The following is a 17,021-nucleotide window of genomic DNA, read 5'->3' as shown; positions in this document are numbered from 1 at the left end:
GCCCAGCCTGTGGGGAGGGGGGCCCGGGAATGTCCTAGCCAGGGCCCAGCCTGTGGGGATGGGGGCACGGGACTCCCACCACTGTCTACTGGGACCACCCTGAGTGCTGGCCTGGCCCTCAGCACAGTGGCAGCAGGGTCAGGAAGGGCCTCCAAGGGACCCCACCTGGCCTGAGGGCCCAAGACCAGAGGGAGAGGAGCCATGCTGGTGGGGTCACAGAGTGCTCGGAAGTCACAAGGCGTGTCTGCAGGGGGCATGTTCCCGTTTACTGAGCGCAAGTTCTCCTGGGGTGGAACAGGGACCACCCACGCCTGCTCCTGGCCAGACGGGGATCCCAGCAGGGCTGGGGCCAGCAAGGGAGTAGGGTCCTCAGGCCAGGGTGGAGGCCAGGAGCAAAGCCAGGACGGTGAGTACAGGTCCAGGTCCTAGGAGGCAGGGCGTCCCAGAGAGGGCCTCTACAGAGAGAGGGGTGACTCAGAGCGCCCACCTCCACGTCCCCAGCCCTGCCCCCAGCCCTGGCCGCCACCCCGCCCACCTCGCACACTGAGGTCTAGGATCAGGTAACCGTTGGGGATGCCGCCCTGTAGCCCCAGCCCCAGTGTGTCCAGGTCGTCCTGCCGCTGCTGTAGGATCCAGTCCCGCACGGGGCTGTGCTGCTCCTCCACCTTCAGGCCCTCCACGTGGGGTCCCAGAAGTTTCTGCACCTCAGCCACAGTCAACGGCTGCCAGATCCCCGGGGCAGCCATCAAGGAGGGTCCCCTTCCCCCAGCGCCCCCAGAGGGTTGCCAGGCTCTCCTGTGTCCAAACTGCCCCACCCACAGATGCCCGCCGCAGCTTCTTCAGACTTTGAAGGTCTCCGGCTGGCTGACCCCAGTTCAATGGCTGCCCTTCCCTAGGCCCCACCACAGTCGAGGACCCTGCCCTTCCTAAGGCCCTGCGCCCCCACCCCTCTGCAGGCCCGCCTTACACACCCTCCCGCCCACGGTTGTCCCCTCCTCCACTCGCCCCTCCTCCCGCTCACCGTACCAGCACTGCTTCCCTCCGCAGCTTCATGAACGTGGCCAAGTCCATGCTCACATTCTGCTGACTGAGAGCCTTCAAATCCTCCGTGGGGGCCCCACCTGCCCTCAGGGAGAGGCACCCAAGCTGAGGCCTCATCTCACACCCCCAGGCCCTTGACCACGGGCTGCAGGAAGCCCAGTTGTGTGACAGGATTACAGGGCTTCCCTGTTTCCTTAGGGGTTCCAGGGCCTGGGTTTGCCTGGCCGCCTGACCCCCGGGCGTGGGAGACTCCGGAAGTGGCTGGCGCCCCAAGCTGGGGTCAGAACCCACAAGCTCTAAGGCCACACACATCCTGGGGGCAGAGGGCCGGTGACCACCCAGTTACCCTGGCAGTAGGCGGCCCAGGAAGGCAAAGGCCTGGCACCCCCTGAGTGGAGTCTGTGGCCCCCCCGTTGTGGTGCCCACCCTGTCCAGGAACTCCCTGGCTCACCCAGGAAGGACCGGATCTTCACGAAGTATTCGGACCCGCTCATGTTCTGGAAAGCAAGGCGGGCCTTGGGATAGAGGACATCCAGCTGCCTCGGGCCACACGTGTCCAGGTCCTGGGGCCTGACCGCCCTGGGGACAGGGTGGGTGGACAGTGAGTGCCAGCACACAGACCGACCTTGCTGGGCAGAGCTCTGGGGACTCACCCGATGATGCTGGGGGGCATGGAGCTCAGCCGCTCGGGGCTGAGGGAGCACAGGCACCCGGGGCAGAAGGCAGTCAGCGTGTCTACGGTGTCTTTGTCTAGCTGGCCCCTTCCCATCACAACGCGGTCAATCAGGGTGGCCACCTGCGGGAGGGGCCACTAAGGAGCCTTGTGGCGGGCAGAGACGTATCCCTCCACCACCAGCACAACCTCAGGCTGTGCCCCCGACCCCAGGCCCCACCCAATCTCATGCCGCATCCCCCCTCCCCCTGGAGCCAGACGGTCACCTGAGCACTCATTTCATGCCCCTTGCTGACTTTGAGCAGAGCCTTCAGGGTCTCCAGGGACGTCACGTTCCATTTGAGGATGTCCTCAGGGCTCATCTTGAGGAAGAGGTGGCCCAGGTGCCGGACCACAGACTCGGGGTAGCCTTGTGGGTAGAGCTGCAGGCCGAGAGGCCAGAAGGGCCCGTGTCACTCCCAGGGGTCTGGGGATGGCTTGGACGCAGCGGGCCGGCGGGAACCTGAGTCATGAACTACCTCATCCAGTTTATGCTTTAGGACGTCGAGCTGCTCGTAGGTGAAGGGGATGGCGTTCACGCGGTCCATCTGGGCGGCCAGCAGGGCTGCATCCACGCAGGCTTCCAGCTCCCACTTCTTGTAGAAGATGAGGCTCTCGTCTATCTCACGGACCTCCTTCTCTGGGGGACAGGTTGTCCCTGCAGGGCACAGGGGTCGGGGTCAGGGGCCAGAGTTCGTTTGACCCCTTCTTCCTCCCACACCTGCCGTGAGATGAGACCTTGGGCAATTTGTGACCCTCCCCGTGCCTCAGTTTACCCACTGGCAAACGGGGATTCTGTCCACTCTCTGTGGTTATAATGGGACGTGCTGCAGAGCCAGGGAGGGGTAGGTGAGACCCTAAACTGCAGATGCCCACCCCCAAGGGTGCTGCCCAGCCTGATGCCAGACTGCACAGGGCACGGCACTCACTCTCCACGTCCCGCCGGAATCTCGGCCGGAGGACGGTCTGTTCAGGCTGCCGCCAGGATGGGTCCCGAGAGGAGCGTTGCCGCCATGCGGCCAGGATGTCCTGAGGACGAGCAGGGCCCAGGCTGAGCCTCGGGTGGCCAGGCTCCCCACGGGCTGGGGGTCGGGGTCTCACCTGCGGGATGCTGTGGATGATGGGCTGGCCCAGCACAGGCAACAGGCTCTGCAGAGCGTCCAGGGTGGAGACAGACCACGTTGATGGGGGGCTGTGCAGACACGAGTCACAGCTCAGGGACCCCCAAATGCAGCCCCAGACAAGGAAGAGAGGGAGGAGATGGCCAGGCTAGGCCATACCCCCTGGCTGGGGGCATTGACAGGGGTTGTGGCGGGGGTGACCGACCCTGGGCCTTGAGGCATGGCCGTGGGTGTCCTCACGGGCTGATCACACCACAACGCCAGGCAAGCCTTCGAGGTTCCAGACACCTTCTCTTACCCGTAGGGGGGTCCTCCTCTCTGCAGAGCTGCCCTGGCTGCTTCCTGCTGGTCCTGGTCCAGGGGTCCCAGGCAGCGCACCAGTCGGGGTAGCACCACTTCTGCCGACTCGGCCACAAAGCGCCCAGGCAGGTCGCAAGCCAGGCCTCCCAGAGCCTGTACATCAGCCTCGCTCAGCAGAGACCCCTGCACACCCTGCACAGATGCCAGCCTCAGCGCCTTTGGAACTGCCGAGCCCTCTCCACCCCACACTGGCCCCAGCTCCTACCCAGCAGGCCAGAGCCGCAGGCAGCAGCCGCTGTCTCTCAGGAGCCCCCCGTGGGAGCAGGTCCACGTTGGCCTTCGTGACGCGGGAGAAGAAGTGGGTGCAGGCCTGGGGCCCCGAGAACGCGTCTGGGCTGTGGAGAGAGGGTGCTGGGGACAGGCCACATTGATCACACCATTCCCCACCCAAAGAGGCGGCTAGGCTGGCCTCCATGTCTCTGCTGTGGCCTGGGGTCCGAGGCAGGGGGAAGGGGGCTGGGGGCTGAGGGCTGAGGGCAGAAGCCGGAGGGTGGGGGCCAGGGGATGGAGCCTACTTGAGGAATAGCAGCAGGTCCAGTGGGAGGGCGTCCAGGTCCTCGGGGGGCTCAGAGAGCCGGTGAGCCAGACAGCGCAGCTGCAGGGGCAGGGCGTCCAGCACAGAGTGTTTCGGGCGGCCACCCACGTGGTGGGCCAGGGTTGCCTGGCTGGTCCACCCACCACAACACACCCCTGCCCTGGCCACGGGAATCTGTGGGAGTGGATCTCCAGCTGCCTGCAGCACTGCCCCAGGGGATGTGGGCTCCTGTGCCTGGCTGCCGCTGGCTCCCTTTCCCCAGGTCTCACCCACTCCCCGCAAGAGATTCCCCCTCGGGGCAGAGCCTGGAGGGCTGCCCACGGGGCTCCAGGAGGGGGCCCAGCACACAGGATCATCTCAGACTTGCTCCTGGGGAGCTGGCCCCTGATGTGGACGGGCACCCTAGTGGTCAGCTTGGGTGGCCAGAGGAACTCTGGGAAGAACTAGCTGGGGAGAGATGGCAGCGGGGGCAGAGGACACGGTGGTGGTGAGGTGGGCACTGCAGAGCTGCCTGTAAATTCCTCGGCCCCAGCCGTGCCCACCTGCCCCAGCCCAACTGAGACTGACCTGCTCTGCTGAAAGCTTGACATTCTTCTGTCCCAAGGCCACAGCCAGCTCCTGGACAAGCTCTGTGCTCAGGCCAGACACCTCCGCACACGTGAAGTCAAGGAGTTGGCGTGGGGAGAGGCTGCAGGAGGGGTCGGGCTGGGCACCCACGATCGCCCCTCCCCCACAGTGCCCACGCAGTGCTCCCCAACCCCGCAGCCCCACCTCTCCCCGAAGGACCCTGGTGTTCCCTGCAGACCCCCCAACCAAGGCCAGGTGACACCCTCAAGGACCAGGAGTCGCCACCACCTGGGGGGGTGTCAGTCCCTTTCGCAGCCCTGAGCCCAGTCAGATCTGCAGTGGAGCAGAGGAGGAAGCAGGAGAGGACTCCGGGGGGAGAGGACACGGGGGGAGGGGACGCGGGGGGAGGGGACGCGGGGGGAGGGGGTGCAGGGGGAGGGGGCATGGGGGAGGGGATGCTGGGGGAGGGGACGCAGGGGGAGGGGGTGCAGGGGGAAGGGATGCGGGGGACGGGGCCCCGCGAGCCTCACCCTTGAGGGCTGTGAAGACCCCAGACCCACCTGGCAATGTCAGGTGCATTGGTCAGGACTCCATCAAGGGGCGCAGCTTCCTGGGGGCACAGGGCCTGCTCAACATGGCTCAGACCAGCTCCCTGGAGCAGGAGTCCCGGGTCCCACTAACCCTGGGCCCAGGTACTCCCCGAGTTCAGCTACTTCCCAGGCCCGGCTGTGTCTCAGACCCATGGGCTTGGCTACTTCTCATCCAGCTACTTCCCAGACCCAGCTGCAATTTCGGCTCTGCTACTCCCCGGACCTGCTCCCACGCCAGTCACATGCAGGTCCAGGTACCCCTTTGCAGGCAGGGACCTTGGAAACTGGCAGGCACCATGGATACGTGACACAGAGAACATGGCATGGCAGCCCCACCCGGGACCTGAAGACCCTCCCCGGTTTCCCCAGAGGGGACCTTACCTGCCTTGTCTCTCCATCCAGGGCCCTCGAGGGCTGCACCCATCCTAAAGGGGCAGAGGGGACGGCTTGGGGGGGCCCGGGCCTCCAGGGTGTGCCCTGACCCAGGGGAGGAAGGAGGCAGAGCCCGACCACCCCCAGAGCCAGCCCTGTGCACGCCCCAAAGTGGCAGAAGCCAGTTGCTCAGGCCCGTGTACCCCATGACATCACAGTCCCCCAGGCACAGGGGTCTGCACTCCACGGGGAGCCTGGCCTTCCACATCCTCCCCTGGGACCCGGCTGCTTGGCTGGTCAGACACCCATCCCACACACATCCCCACTGTGTCCTGAGCCCCATCGCTCCCTGGCTGGGTCTCCAGCTCCAGTCACCTCTGGGGGCAGAGACTGCTGCTGGGACGTGAACACCACAGGCACTCCAGAAAGAAGGTAGGGACAGGCAAAGCCTTGCTGAGAGCCCGGCCCCCAAGGCCCCTGGGCCGTCCCCGCCTCGCCAGCAGCCCCACCTAGTACCCACCGAGGCTGAAGAGCAGGAACAGGAAGCTGCCAAGGGCGGAGGTCCCACAGGACCCCAACCGGGGTCGAGCCGTTGGCAAGGCCATGGTCTGTCTCTGTAGAGGGCAGCGACTCAGGATGGGATCCCCTGCCCCCCACTCCCACCCCATGCCTCTGTCCCGGGCCAGCCTGGGGCCCCATGGGCCTCTCCTGGGCTCCCAGGGCAAACTTCTGTGGCACCTGCAGCTTGCATCCGCGCCGTGGCCTTGCCCTCCAGTCACCGAGCCCTCTGTCCCCCCGACTGACTCCTCGTGTCCAGGGCAGGGGCTGGGTCTGAGATCCCGGTCCCCAGCCCAGACAGCCCAGGCATCAGTTGGCGCTTGACCCTCTCCCGGAAGGGCAGGGCAGTGTAAGCAGAGCTTAGATCAAGCAGCTGGGGCCGCCGCCCACTCAGGCTGGCCTGAGTCTCTCCACTCTCGCAAAGGAGGACGAGCAGGTCTGGATGGGGTTGTATCCAGCGGCCCCCTCGCCTGGATGTGGCTCCCTCCCCCCTCCCCTGCCTTCAGCTGCAGGTGCCTGGGCTTTGTGAATACCCCAGGCCCTGCCAGGTAGACAACGCCCTTGGGGCAGGAGGGGCGCTGGGGGCACAAGGCCACCACCTCTTCCTACCCACCAGCGTCTTGGGGCCACACGGCCTCTCTGAGCCCACTTTCAGGTGCAGCCCAGGTGGGCAGGGCTGGGCCAGTGAGCAGCCTGGGGATCCCCTTGTACTCGCTAGGGTGGGGCCCGGAGGCCTGTGGGCCAGTGTGGGGTGGGGAAGTGAGTGGGAGACCCTCCCTGAACAAGAATTGTCCTCCTGGAGTAGGGGTGGGGCCCGCAGGAGAGGGAACCAGCTCCTACACTCACCCCTTTCAGGGAGGCCACCATGGCTGGGTAAAATAGAGCTGCCCCCTGAAAACCTTGACCCAGGCCTGGTGGGTCCACCCACAGCTCAGCAGTGGGGGTAACACACTCATGCTCAGCTGCCCCTGTCCACAGGCAGAGCCTGCCTAATCAGCCCGGCCACTGGGGAAGGCCTCGGGAGCCACAGAGCCTCCTGGTGACGGATTCTACTCCCCCCAGGCCCCAGAGGAAGTGGGGAGGCCCCTGAGGCTCTGAACACCTTGAGAAAGTGGAAGAAAAAAGACCTCCCCAGCCAGAAAGTGGGTGGTGGGTGGTGGGTGGTGGGTGGGACCCCCCCAGCCCTTGGGGTGCGTGAAGGCAGGCGGGAAATGTGGCCATGGGATCACAGCAGACCTGGGCAGTCCCCACCTCAGTTCCATGTGACCCAAGGACCTCAGCACCTGGGGTTAGGGCTCCCCGGGAGCCCGGCCCTTCCTTCTCTGAGGGGCCTCTGCAGGCCACGGCGGGCCCTGGAATCTGCATCCTTTACACCTGCAGGAGGGCTGGGCTGGGGACATGGAGGCACCTGCGCTCCCTTAGGACTGCCGCTTCCCAACAAATGGGTCTGCGTGTGCCCTGTGGGGTGAAATCTGTGTCCTGCTGAAGCCTGACCATCGCTCAGGTGCTGGAAGCCCAGCCTGGAGCGGCCCCAGTTCTCCAGATGGAAGGTGCACATTCCATCCACACCACAACAGAAAGAGCACAGAGGTTGTTACTTACAGATCCCAGGGAGGGAGGCACCGTGGGTCCGCCGGCAGCTCTCCGGTGCGTCCACAGCAGACGGGAGTGGCCAGGCAGAAAGAGGAGTGCGTGGCGCTGGCAGCGCCCACGGGGAACAGGACGGCCCCTTTCAGGTCTCAGACCAATGCCCACACGTGGTCCTCCAAAGGGTGATGTGAAAGGAGGAGCCCAGCCCCAGGCCTCCGAGGCCTTCTGGGTAGGCAGCTTTACCCCTAACGCCCAGGCAGCCCCCAGCCCTCCAGGTCCCAAGTGGCCCCTCCCAGGTCTCAGTGGGTCCTGCCCAGGGTAACTCTGACATGCAGGGTGATTGGCCACACCTAGGCCTCTGCCTCCGTTTCCTCAACTGGGAAGTGGGGGTGGAGAGCCTGGCAGCCTCCCGGGCTGTCAAAGGGAACAAATGATGGCTTTGCCCGGGGCAGGAGGGAGCGGTGGAGCCTCACGCCGCAGGAATGTGTGGGTGGAGACCCCGAGCAGGAGCCTTGGACGGGCAGCGGGCCAGGCCCAGCCACCTGGGGGAGGAGGGGTGCCCAGGAAGGCAAAGCTGCCCTCGGTGGGCGTGGGTGGGAGCCCGGGCTCAGGTTTCACGGGATCCCACTCTCTGATTCTCGGGTGGTGAAACCCAGGGATCAGTGTGCCCGCTCCCCCAGTTGCAGGTCAGCAGGCTCTGGATGGCGGCCACAAAGCCCACACAGGACTCCCGGGAGCCACAAGCCTGACCCCAGTTCGGTGTGGGCCTCGCAAGGCTATGAGCCATCTGTCTCAGGTCTGTGGGAGCACGAGCGCACGGGTCAGGGAGGCAGGACGGGGGCCAGCTCCAGGCACACGCACACCCCTTCCCGCGGGGTCGCCTGGATCGGAGCTGCCCCCGGTGCTTGCTGGCCTGGCAAAGTGGGAGCTGTCTTCACCACAAGTCTGCACTGGCTGCTGGCTGCTGAGGGAAGAGCTGCTCCTGACCTGGGGCCACAGAGGCCCCCTCCCTGCCCCTGAAACCCCTCCCAGAATGTCGTGAGCTCTTATTCCCAGCGTGGAATCTGCCTCTGCTATGAACACCTGCAAAGGTTTGTTTGCTGAACGGAGGTGTGGGCAGCGGTCCTCTCGGGTCTTTTTTCACGGAGTGGGTTTTCTATTGTGACTCGCGGTGGAACCTGACCTTCGCGCACACAGAATTCAGCAAGGCTACCGGGTGTAAGCGTCAACTTACAAATGTCAAGAGGGGATTAAGGACCTTTAAAAAACTCCCTTCCACAGAGAACTGAAAAATTCCAGACACACTGTAGCAAACCAGTTACCCAAGGCTCTGGGGAGGGGACAGAAGGCAGCCGGCTTGGGAGGGAACTGACAGGTAAAGGGAGAGGCCAGCTCGGAGGGGCGTTCTCTTTGTGTCCATGCAGCTTTGCCCTGAAGGAGCCGCAGGTCGGCTGCGGTGCTGTGAAGTGGCCCAGGCTCCCTCGGACACCCACCACTTTCCTGGCCAAAGGCCAAAGGAAACCAAGGAAGGAGCCCAGAATACCCAGGGCCCAGAGCTCGAGGGGAGGCCTGAGCTGGAGGAGCCAAGGAGGGGCCCACGTGCCCGGCTGAGCCCTGAACCAGCAGACTGCAAGCTGCAGACAATGATGAAAATGTGCTGTGGCCACCCTGGGCTCACCCTTCAACCAGCACCGTGGGAGGCCGACGTGGGAGGGTCAGTTGAGGCCAGAAGTTCAAGACCAACCTGGGCAACGTAGTGACACCTCATCTCTATAAAGAATTTTTAAACAAGGCTGTGTGTGGTGGCTCATGCCTGTAATCCCAGCACTTTGGGAGGCCGAGATGGGCGCATCACCTGACGTCAGGAGTTTGAGACCAGCCTGACCAACATGGAAAAACCCCATCTCTACTAAAAATATGAAAATTAATTGGGAATGGTGGCGCATGCCTGTAATCCCAGCTACTCGGAAGGCTGAGGCAGGAGAATCACTTGAACCCCGGAGGTGGGGGTTGCAGTGAATTGAGATCGTGCCACTGCACTCCAGCCTAGGTGACAGAGTGAGACTCCGTCTCAAAAAAAAAGGCTGGGCATGGTGGCTTACGCCTGTAATCCCAGCACTTTGGGAGACTGAGGCGGATCATAAAGTCAAGAGATCAAGACCATCCTGGCCAACATGATGAAACCCTATCTCTAGTGGAAAAAAAAAGAAAGAGGAAAAAATGGGAATATCTATGTGATTTTTTTTTTTTTTTTTGAGATGGAGTCTCTTGCTGTGTCCCCCTGGCTGGAGTGCAGTGGCGCGATCTTGGCTCACTGCAACCTCCGCCTACCGGGTTCACGCCATTCTCCTGCCTCAGCCTCCCGAGTAGCTGGGACCACAGGCGCCGCCACTACACCCGGCTAATGTTTTTGGTCTGTATTTTTAGTAGAGACGGGATTTCACCATGTTAGCCAGGATGGTCTCGATCTCCTGACCTCGTGATCCACCTGCCTCGGCCTCCCAAAGTGCTGGCATTACAGACGTGAGCCACCGCACTGGGCCATATCTATGTGATTGAAAGAACATAGATTCCTGCACCTCATATTATACGCAAAATTTACTCAAAGCAAACCATAGACCTGCGTATAAAAGCTTCAACTATAAAACCTTTGGAAGGAAATTCAAGAGAAAGTGTCTGTGGGCCTGGAAGGAAATTCAAGAGAAAGTGTCTGTGGGCCTGGAATAGGCAGAGACCTGTTAGATGGAAGACAGAAGGCGGAAACCAGGACTGACGCTTCTGCTCTTTGAATGATGCCATTAAGAAAACAAAGAGCCAAGCCACAGAATAAGAGAAATATGTGCAGGACATATACCCAGAATTTACAAGGAACATTTGCGGTTCAACGATAAGACAGACAGTCCCGTAAAACACAGGCCATACGCGCTGCAACGTGGCTGGGCCTGGAAACATCACACGAAGTGAAAGAAACCAGATGCCAGGACGACACGTTGTTCGAGTCCCTTTAGACGAAACGTCCAAAGCGGGTCAATTTAGAGAGACAGAAAGTACACGAGTGGTTTCGTAGGACCTGGGGGAGGGAGACCAGGAAGGGGGACTGACTGCCGAGGTGTATGGCGTTTCTGTCCTTTTTTTTTTGAGACAGAGTCTCGCTGGTCTCCCAGACTGGAATGCAGTGGCGCCATCTTGGCTCACTGCAAGCTCCGCCTCCCGGGTTCACGCCATTCTCCTGCCTCAGCCTCCAGAGTAGCTGGGACTACAGGCACCCACCACCACGCCCAGCTAGTTTTTTGTATTTTTCGTTGAGACAGGGTTTCACCATGTTAGCCAGGATGGTCTCGATCTCCTGACCTTGTGATCGGCCCGCCTCGGCCTCCCAAAGTACTGGGATTACAGGCGTGAGCCACCGCGCCTGGCCTCTTTTCTTTTTTGAGATGAGTCTCGCTCTGTTGCCCAGGCTGGAGTGCAGTGACGTGATCTCGGTTCACTGCGACCTCCACCTCCTGGGTTCAAGCGATTCTCCTGCCTCAGCCACCCGAATAGCTGGGATTACAGGCGACTGCCACCACGCCCGGCTCATTTTTGTATTTTTAGTAGAGACGGTGTTTCATCATGTTGGTCAGACTGGTCTTGAACTCCTGACCTCAGATGATCCATCCACCTTGGTCTCCCAGTGCTGGGATGACAGGCCGAAGTCACCACGCTAGGCCTGAATGGTACTTCAAATGGGTAAAGGGGTGAGCTGTATGGTGTGGATTCTCTCTCAGTAAAGCTGTTATTTTAAAACGGGCAAAAGATTTAAACAGACACTTCACACGCACACAAAAAGATACAAAAGCCAGGTGTGGTGGTGACTTATGCTGGTGGTAACTTAGTCCCAGCACTTTAGGAGGCTGAGGTGGCAGGATCACTTGAGCCAGGAGTTTGAGGCTGCTGTAAGCTATGACCACGCCACTGCACGCCAACCTGGATGACATCATGGGACCCCATCTCTGCCAAACATTTAAAAACTAGCCAGGCATGGTGGTGCAGGCCTGTAGTCCCATCTACTTGGGAGGCTGAGGTGGGAGGATAGCTAGAGGCCAGTTTGAGGCTGCAGTGAGCTATGACCACGCCCTGGGTGAAAACCCTGTCTCAAAAAATACACAACACACGATCAATCTGAATGTGAAAAGGGGCTCATCGTTGTCATTACTCATTAAAGGCAAATGAAATCCACAAGGAGATATCGCTCACTACACACCCACTAGACATGACTCATTAAGGAAATGCAAATTCCAACCACGGTGAGAAATCCACAGTGCGACACCGTGCGTTACACACCCACCAAAATGGCTAAATTTAAAAGGACTGACAATGACAAGTGTTGGCAAGGAAGTGGAGCAACCGGAACTCTCAGAGGCTGCTGGTGGGAGTGCAAATCGATACAGGCAGTTTTCTTTGGCACTTTCTTGAGAAGTTAAACTTATACCTAACCCTGCCACTTAGCTATTCCAATCCTAAGGAATGTCCCGGGAGAAATGAAAACGTGTTCACAGTAAGACTTATGCATGAATATCCATAGCAGCTCCATTCACGATAGCCAAAAATGTTTTAAAAAAAAAAAATATATATATATATATACACACACTTCTGTCAATAGATGAAAAAACGAAATATGGCATATTAACACTGTGGTGTACTGCCCAATGATAAAAAGGGAAATACTGCTTCGTACACAAAAAAAAGAATGAATTTCAAAATTATGCTCAATGAAAGAGGCAGACTCAGAGTACACGATGTATGATTCCTCTTATATAAAAATGTCAAAGGCAAGCTCATCTGTTCTGACAAGAAGCAGATCAATGGCTGCCTGGGGCTGGGCAACTTCGTCAGAATGAAGGACTCCTACTCAACAGGAGCAGGAGAGAGGAACGGACCAGAGAGACCCTAGGAAGTCTCTGGAAGGTGAGGAAGATGCTCTGTGTCTTGATTGTGGTGACGGATTCCTGGGTGTGTATAACTCCCAGGACTGTTTGAATTATATGCTTTATTTTCTTCTTTGGAGGCAGGGTCTTGCTCTGTCGCCCAGGCTGGAGTGCAGGGGCACAATCACGGCTCACTGTAGCTTCAACCTCCTGGGCTCAGGTGATCCTCCCACCTCCACCTCCCAAGTAGCTGGGATGACAGGTGCATGCCACTGTACCTGGCTCATTTTTGCAGAGATGGGGTCTCGCTATGTTGCCCAGGCTGGTCTTGAACTCCTAGGCTCAAACGATACACCCATCTTGGCCTCACAAAGTGCTAGGATTATAGATGAGAGCCAGCACACCCAGCCTTGAATGATATACTTTAAATGGATGCATTTATTGTACATAAGTTTAACACAATAAAACTGATTAAAAAATAAATAACAGTCAGGCCCAGTGGCTATGCCTGTAATCCCAGCACTTTGGGAGACAGAGGCGGGTGGATCACCTGAGGTCAGGAGTTTGAGACCAGCCTGAACAACATGGCAAAACCCTGTCTCTATTAAAAATACAAAAATTAGGCCAGGCACAGTGGCTCACGCCTGTAATCCCAGCACTTTGGGAGGCCGAGGCAGGTGGATCACTTGAGGTCAGGAGTTTGAGACTAGCCCGGCCAACATGATAAAATCCCATCTCTACTAACAATACAAAAATTAGCCGGCTGTGGTGGCGGGCGCCTGTAATCCCAGCTACTCGGGACACTGAGTCAGGAGAATCGCTTGAACCCGGGAGACGGAGGTTGCAGTGAGCCGAGATCGTGCCATTGCACTCCAGCCTGAGTGACAGAGCAAGACTCCGTCTCAAAAAATAAACATTCGTAGCTTAACAAGCCCTGATGAGGATGTGGAGGGACAGGAACCCCCATGTGCTGCTGGTGGGCAGGTCAGAGGGTGTGGCCTCTGTGGAGAACAGCTTGGTGGTTCTGCAAAAAGTTAAACACAGAATGACCACATGACCCAGCAATTCCAGCAAAACAAAAGAATAAAAAACAAAAGAATAAAAAAACAGGAACTTGAACACATCCTCACACACCCATGCTCCCAGCAGCAGTATTCACAATGGCCAAGGCAGAAACAGCCCGTGTCCATCAACCGATGGACGGACAAACACAACGTGGTCTATCCATCCAATTATTCATGGAAAAAAACAGACTATGGAAAAAAAATTTTTTTTGAGATGGGATCTTGCTCTGTCACCCAGGCTGGAGTGCAGTGGCACCATCTCAGCTTACTGCTACCTCCGCCTTCCAGGCTCAAGCGATTCTCCTGCCTCAGCCTCCTGAGTAGCTGGGATTGCAGGCGTGTGCCACCATGCCCGGCTAATTTTGCGTTTTTACTAGAGACAGGGTTTCACCATATTGGTCAGGCTGGTCTCGAACTCCTGACCTCAGGTGATCCGCCCAGCCTCGGCCTCCCAAAGCGCTGGGACGACAGCTGTGAGCCACCGCGCCTGGCCTCTGTGAAATATTTCCAAGAGGTTTCTTCTGAGCCAATATGAGCAGCTGCAGCCCAGGAAAAACAAGCCCAGGAAGCCTCAAGTGTGTGATGCTGAAGTCGTCAGATTAGAAATTTGGTTTTGTACATGCCAGGGAGGCAGCGGTTATGGGCAAAGACATAAAATACATAAGTCAGTGTACATCAATTCAACCCTAAAAGATGGATTTTTTTTTCTTTTTTTTTTTTTTTTTTTTTTTGAGACGGAGTCTTGCTCTGTAGCCCGGGCTGGACTGCAGTGGCCGGATCTCAGCTCACTGCAAGCTCCGCCTCCCGGGTTTACGCCATTCTCCTGCCTCAGCCTCCCGAGTAGCTGGGACTACAGGCGCCCGCCACCTTGCCCGGCTAGTTTTTTGTATTTTTAGTAGAGACGGGGTTTCACCGGGTTAGCCAGGATGGTCTCGATCTCCTGACCTCGTGATCCGCCCGTCTCGGCCTCCCAAAGTGCTGGGATTACAGGCTTGAGCCACCGCGCCCAGCCTTTTTTTTTTTTTTTTTTTGAGACGGAGTCTCTGTCTCCCAGGCTGGAGGGCAGTGGCGCGATCTCCGCTCACTGCAAGCTCCGCCTCCCGGGTTCATGCCGTTCTCCTGCCTCAGCCTCCTGAGTAGCTGAGACTACAGGTGCCCGCCACCACGCCTGGCTAATTTTTTGTATTTTTAGTAGAGATGGGGTTTCACTGTGTTAGCCAGGCTGGTCTCGATCTCCTGACCTCATGATCCGCCCACCTTGGCCCTCCAAAGTGCTGGGATTACAGGTGTGAGCCACCATGCCCGGCCGAATTTTTTTGTTTTGAGATGGAGTTTCGCTCTTGTTGCCGAGGCTGGAGTGCAGTGGCGCGATCTCGGCTCACCGCAATCTCTGCCTCCTGGATTCAAGTGATTCTCCTGCCTCAGCCTCCCGAGTAGCTGGGATTACAGGCACCCACCATCAGGCCCAGCTAATTTGGGTATTTTTAGTAGAGAAGGGGTTTTACCATGTTGGCCAGGCTGGTCTTGAACTCCTGACCTCAGGTGATCTGCCTGCCTCGGCCTCTCAAAGTGCTGGCATTACAGGCGTGAGCCACTGGGCCTGACTGCTATTAATTTTTTAGCCATCGCACCCGGCTAAAGGTGGGGTATCTCCAAGTGGGGTGGGGAGTGTGTTCCTGGTGGATTCAGAGGGTCTTTAACTTGTAATTGGTTAAAGGAGTCAGGCTCTACAACTTGGAGTCAGCAGAAAGGAATGTGTAAGATCCTGTAAGGATGGTGTGTCAGAGTCTGCCCCTCCACTGGGTCACAGCGACCCGTGTAGCAGGAGGGCAGGCAGCAGGTGCAACCTAACCTCTGCCCAGCAGGGCCTTAGGTCTCCTTCACAATTTGGTATCTCATTGCCACAGAGTCTCTTCGTCAGTCTTGCGATCTGTGCTTTAACATGAATGCCAGGTGGTCGTTAAGCCTCAACTCCAGAAGGGAGGGGTACAAGGAGGCTGCCCGAATCCCTTCCATCCCGCTGGGGAACTCTGCTTTAAGGTTTTCTTTGGGGTCCCCTTGGCCAAATGGGGGTCCTTTCAGTGGGTGTGGGATTTAGGATTTTATTTTTAGTCACACAGTGAAATATCGTTCAGCCCTAAAGAGGAGTAACATACTGACACGTGCTACAATGTGCATGAACCCTGAAAACACTTTGCTGGCCGGTCGCGGTGGCTCACATCTGTAATCCCAGCACTCCGGGAGGACGAGGCGGACGGATCACGAGGTCAGGAGTTCGAGACCAGCCTGGCCAACATGGCAAAACCCCGTCTCTACTAAAAATACAAAAATTAGCTGGAAACCACTGGAACCCAAGAGATGGAGGTTGCAGTGAGCCGAGATCGCGCCACTTCACTCCAGCCTGGGTGACAGAGGGAGACTCCAACTCAAAAAAAAAAAAAAAGTGGAGATGAGGAAGAAACCAAAGAATAAAGGGAACACAGCAAGATCCCTGAGGCCCTGGAACCAAACTCCACTGCAAAGCTTTAGTAAATCTGACTTCATCCAAAAGAAGGGGATTCCTGTTTAATGAACAAACTGGCAGCTAAGAGGCAACTGTCAAACAAACACATAGAAGACACTTCCCAACACCTGAGTCAGTCCACGGCACAGCGAGCAGCAGGGACGTCCAAAAACAAGAGAACCGGCCAACGAAGGAGAAAAGCAGGGGCTGAAGGAGAAGCCGGTAGCTCAGAGGAGCGATGGGGCGGCTGGTTCACCAGGAGAGGTTTGAGGTTTGACCTCTGTACATCCGTTGAAATTCAAATTGGAAAAAGGAGCTCTGCATGAGCAGAAGGAAGGGCTGTGGTGAGAGGGACGCTGGAACCCACAGGCCTGGAGAGAAGAGGCTGCCCTGGCTCCCCCCACCCCTGCGCGATCTCACAGCCCGTGGGTGGTTCTCCTTCTGGTCTCCTCTGCGCCTCGTTGGGCGCTCTGGGGGCTGCGCTCACAGGTGCCTCGGCTTCCGTGCTCACTTCACCCCCTCCCTACACCTGCCCCACTCCACGCTGCTCCGTGCCAGGGATGCCAGGGATGGTGGCTGCCAGCGCGCCCTCCCCCCACCCACCCCAGGCTATTGTTGGCCTTTTCACACGTTGAATGAATAAAATAACTTTGGTGTTGTTTGTTCTGCATATTAAAAAAAAAAAAAAAAATACCACCTTTTCTCTTTGGTTTTCACATGGCCGAATCGTCAGAGTACCGGCCGTGGCATTTAAGAAGTTGAGTAAATAGAGATGCCTGCCTTTCCCAGCTCAGCCTCTGGTGTGGACACACTGAACGTTAATCCAATAATCCTCGGAGGGTCCCTCAGCAGGACCTATCTGCAGAGAGCAGTAGTCATGCTCTGAGTTCAGAGGCTGGTTTCTGCTCCAATCGCTCTAAATTCCACCCCCCATGAGGTCAAAACAAACAAGGACGGAGCCCCCTGGCCTGGAGCATCAATGCCCCCGTCACCTCTTCCAGGAAGCCTTCCCTGGTTGGCCCAGTCTTCCCGACTCTGGGAGGTCAGCGCCTCTCACTCGGCCACCGTTTCCTCCACCAGCCAGGCCAGAGCAGGATGTCC

The 17,021-nt window shown here is 58.4% G+C and overlaps 1 protein-coding gene across 4 annotated transcripts; it reads right to left on the bottom strand.

The window, feature by feature from the left end:
* Window positions 1-241: 241 nt before the first annotated feature.
* Window positions 242-14,243, bottom strand: MSLN (mesothelin). 4 transcript variants are annotated; one of them, XM_007980760.3, is made up of 17 exons: window positions 7,459-14,237; window positions 5,819-5,912; window positions 5,308-5,351; window positions 4,897-4,988; window positions 4,337-4,457; window positions 3,750-3,829; window positions 3,440-3,569; window positions 3,173-3,366; window positions 2,855-2,945; window positions 2,683-2,782; window positions 2,233-2,411; window positions 1,981-2,136; window positions 1,695-1,837; window positions 1,493-1,620; window positions 1,027-1,121; window positions 536-722; window positions 242-455 (listed from the first exon to the last, which is right to left on the bottom strand). In XM_007980760.3, the coding sequence occupies exons 2-17, from the start codon at window positions 5,901-5,903 to the stop codon at window positions 370-372; spliced, it is 1,911 nt and encodes a 636-aa protein (XP_007978951.2). In that variant the 5' UTR covers window positions 5,904-5,912; window positions 7,459-14,237; the 3' UTR covers window positions 242-369. The 4 variants fall into 4 exon arrangements, with proteins under 4 accessions (XP_007978951.2, XP_007978969.2, XP_072871082.1 ...); XM_007980778.3 differs by having other exon boundaries at window positions 4,897-4,946; window positions 7,459-14,231; XM_073014981.1 differs by lacking the exon at window positions 7,459-14,237 and adding an exon at window positions 6,037-6,994.
* Window positions 14,244-17,021: the final 2,778 nt, after the last annotated feature.

The sequence above is a fragment of the Chlorocebus sabaeus genome, chromosome 5, assembly GCF_047675955.1.
Source record: "Chlorocebus sabaeus isolate Y175 chromosome 5, mChlSab1.0.hap1, whole genome shotgun sequence".
NCBI classification, from domain to species: Eukaryota; Metazoa; Chordata; class Mammalia; order Primates; family Cercopithecidae; genus Chlorocebus; species Chlorocebus sabaeus.
Note: the sequence above shows the minus strand (reverse complement) of the source record. Positions and strands in the feature narration are given on the sequence as shown.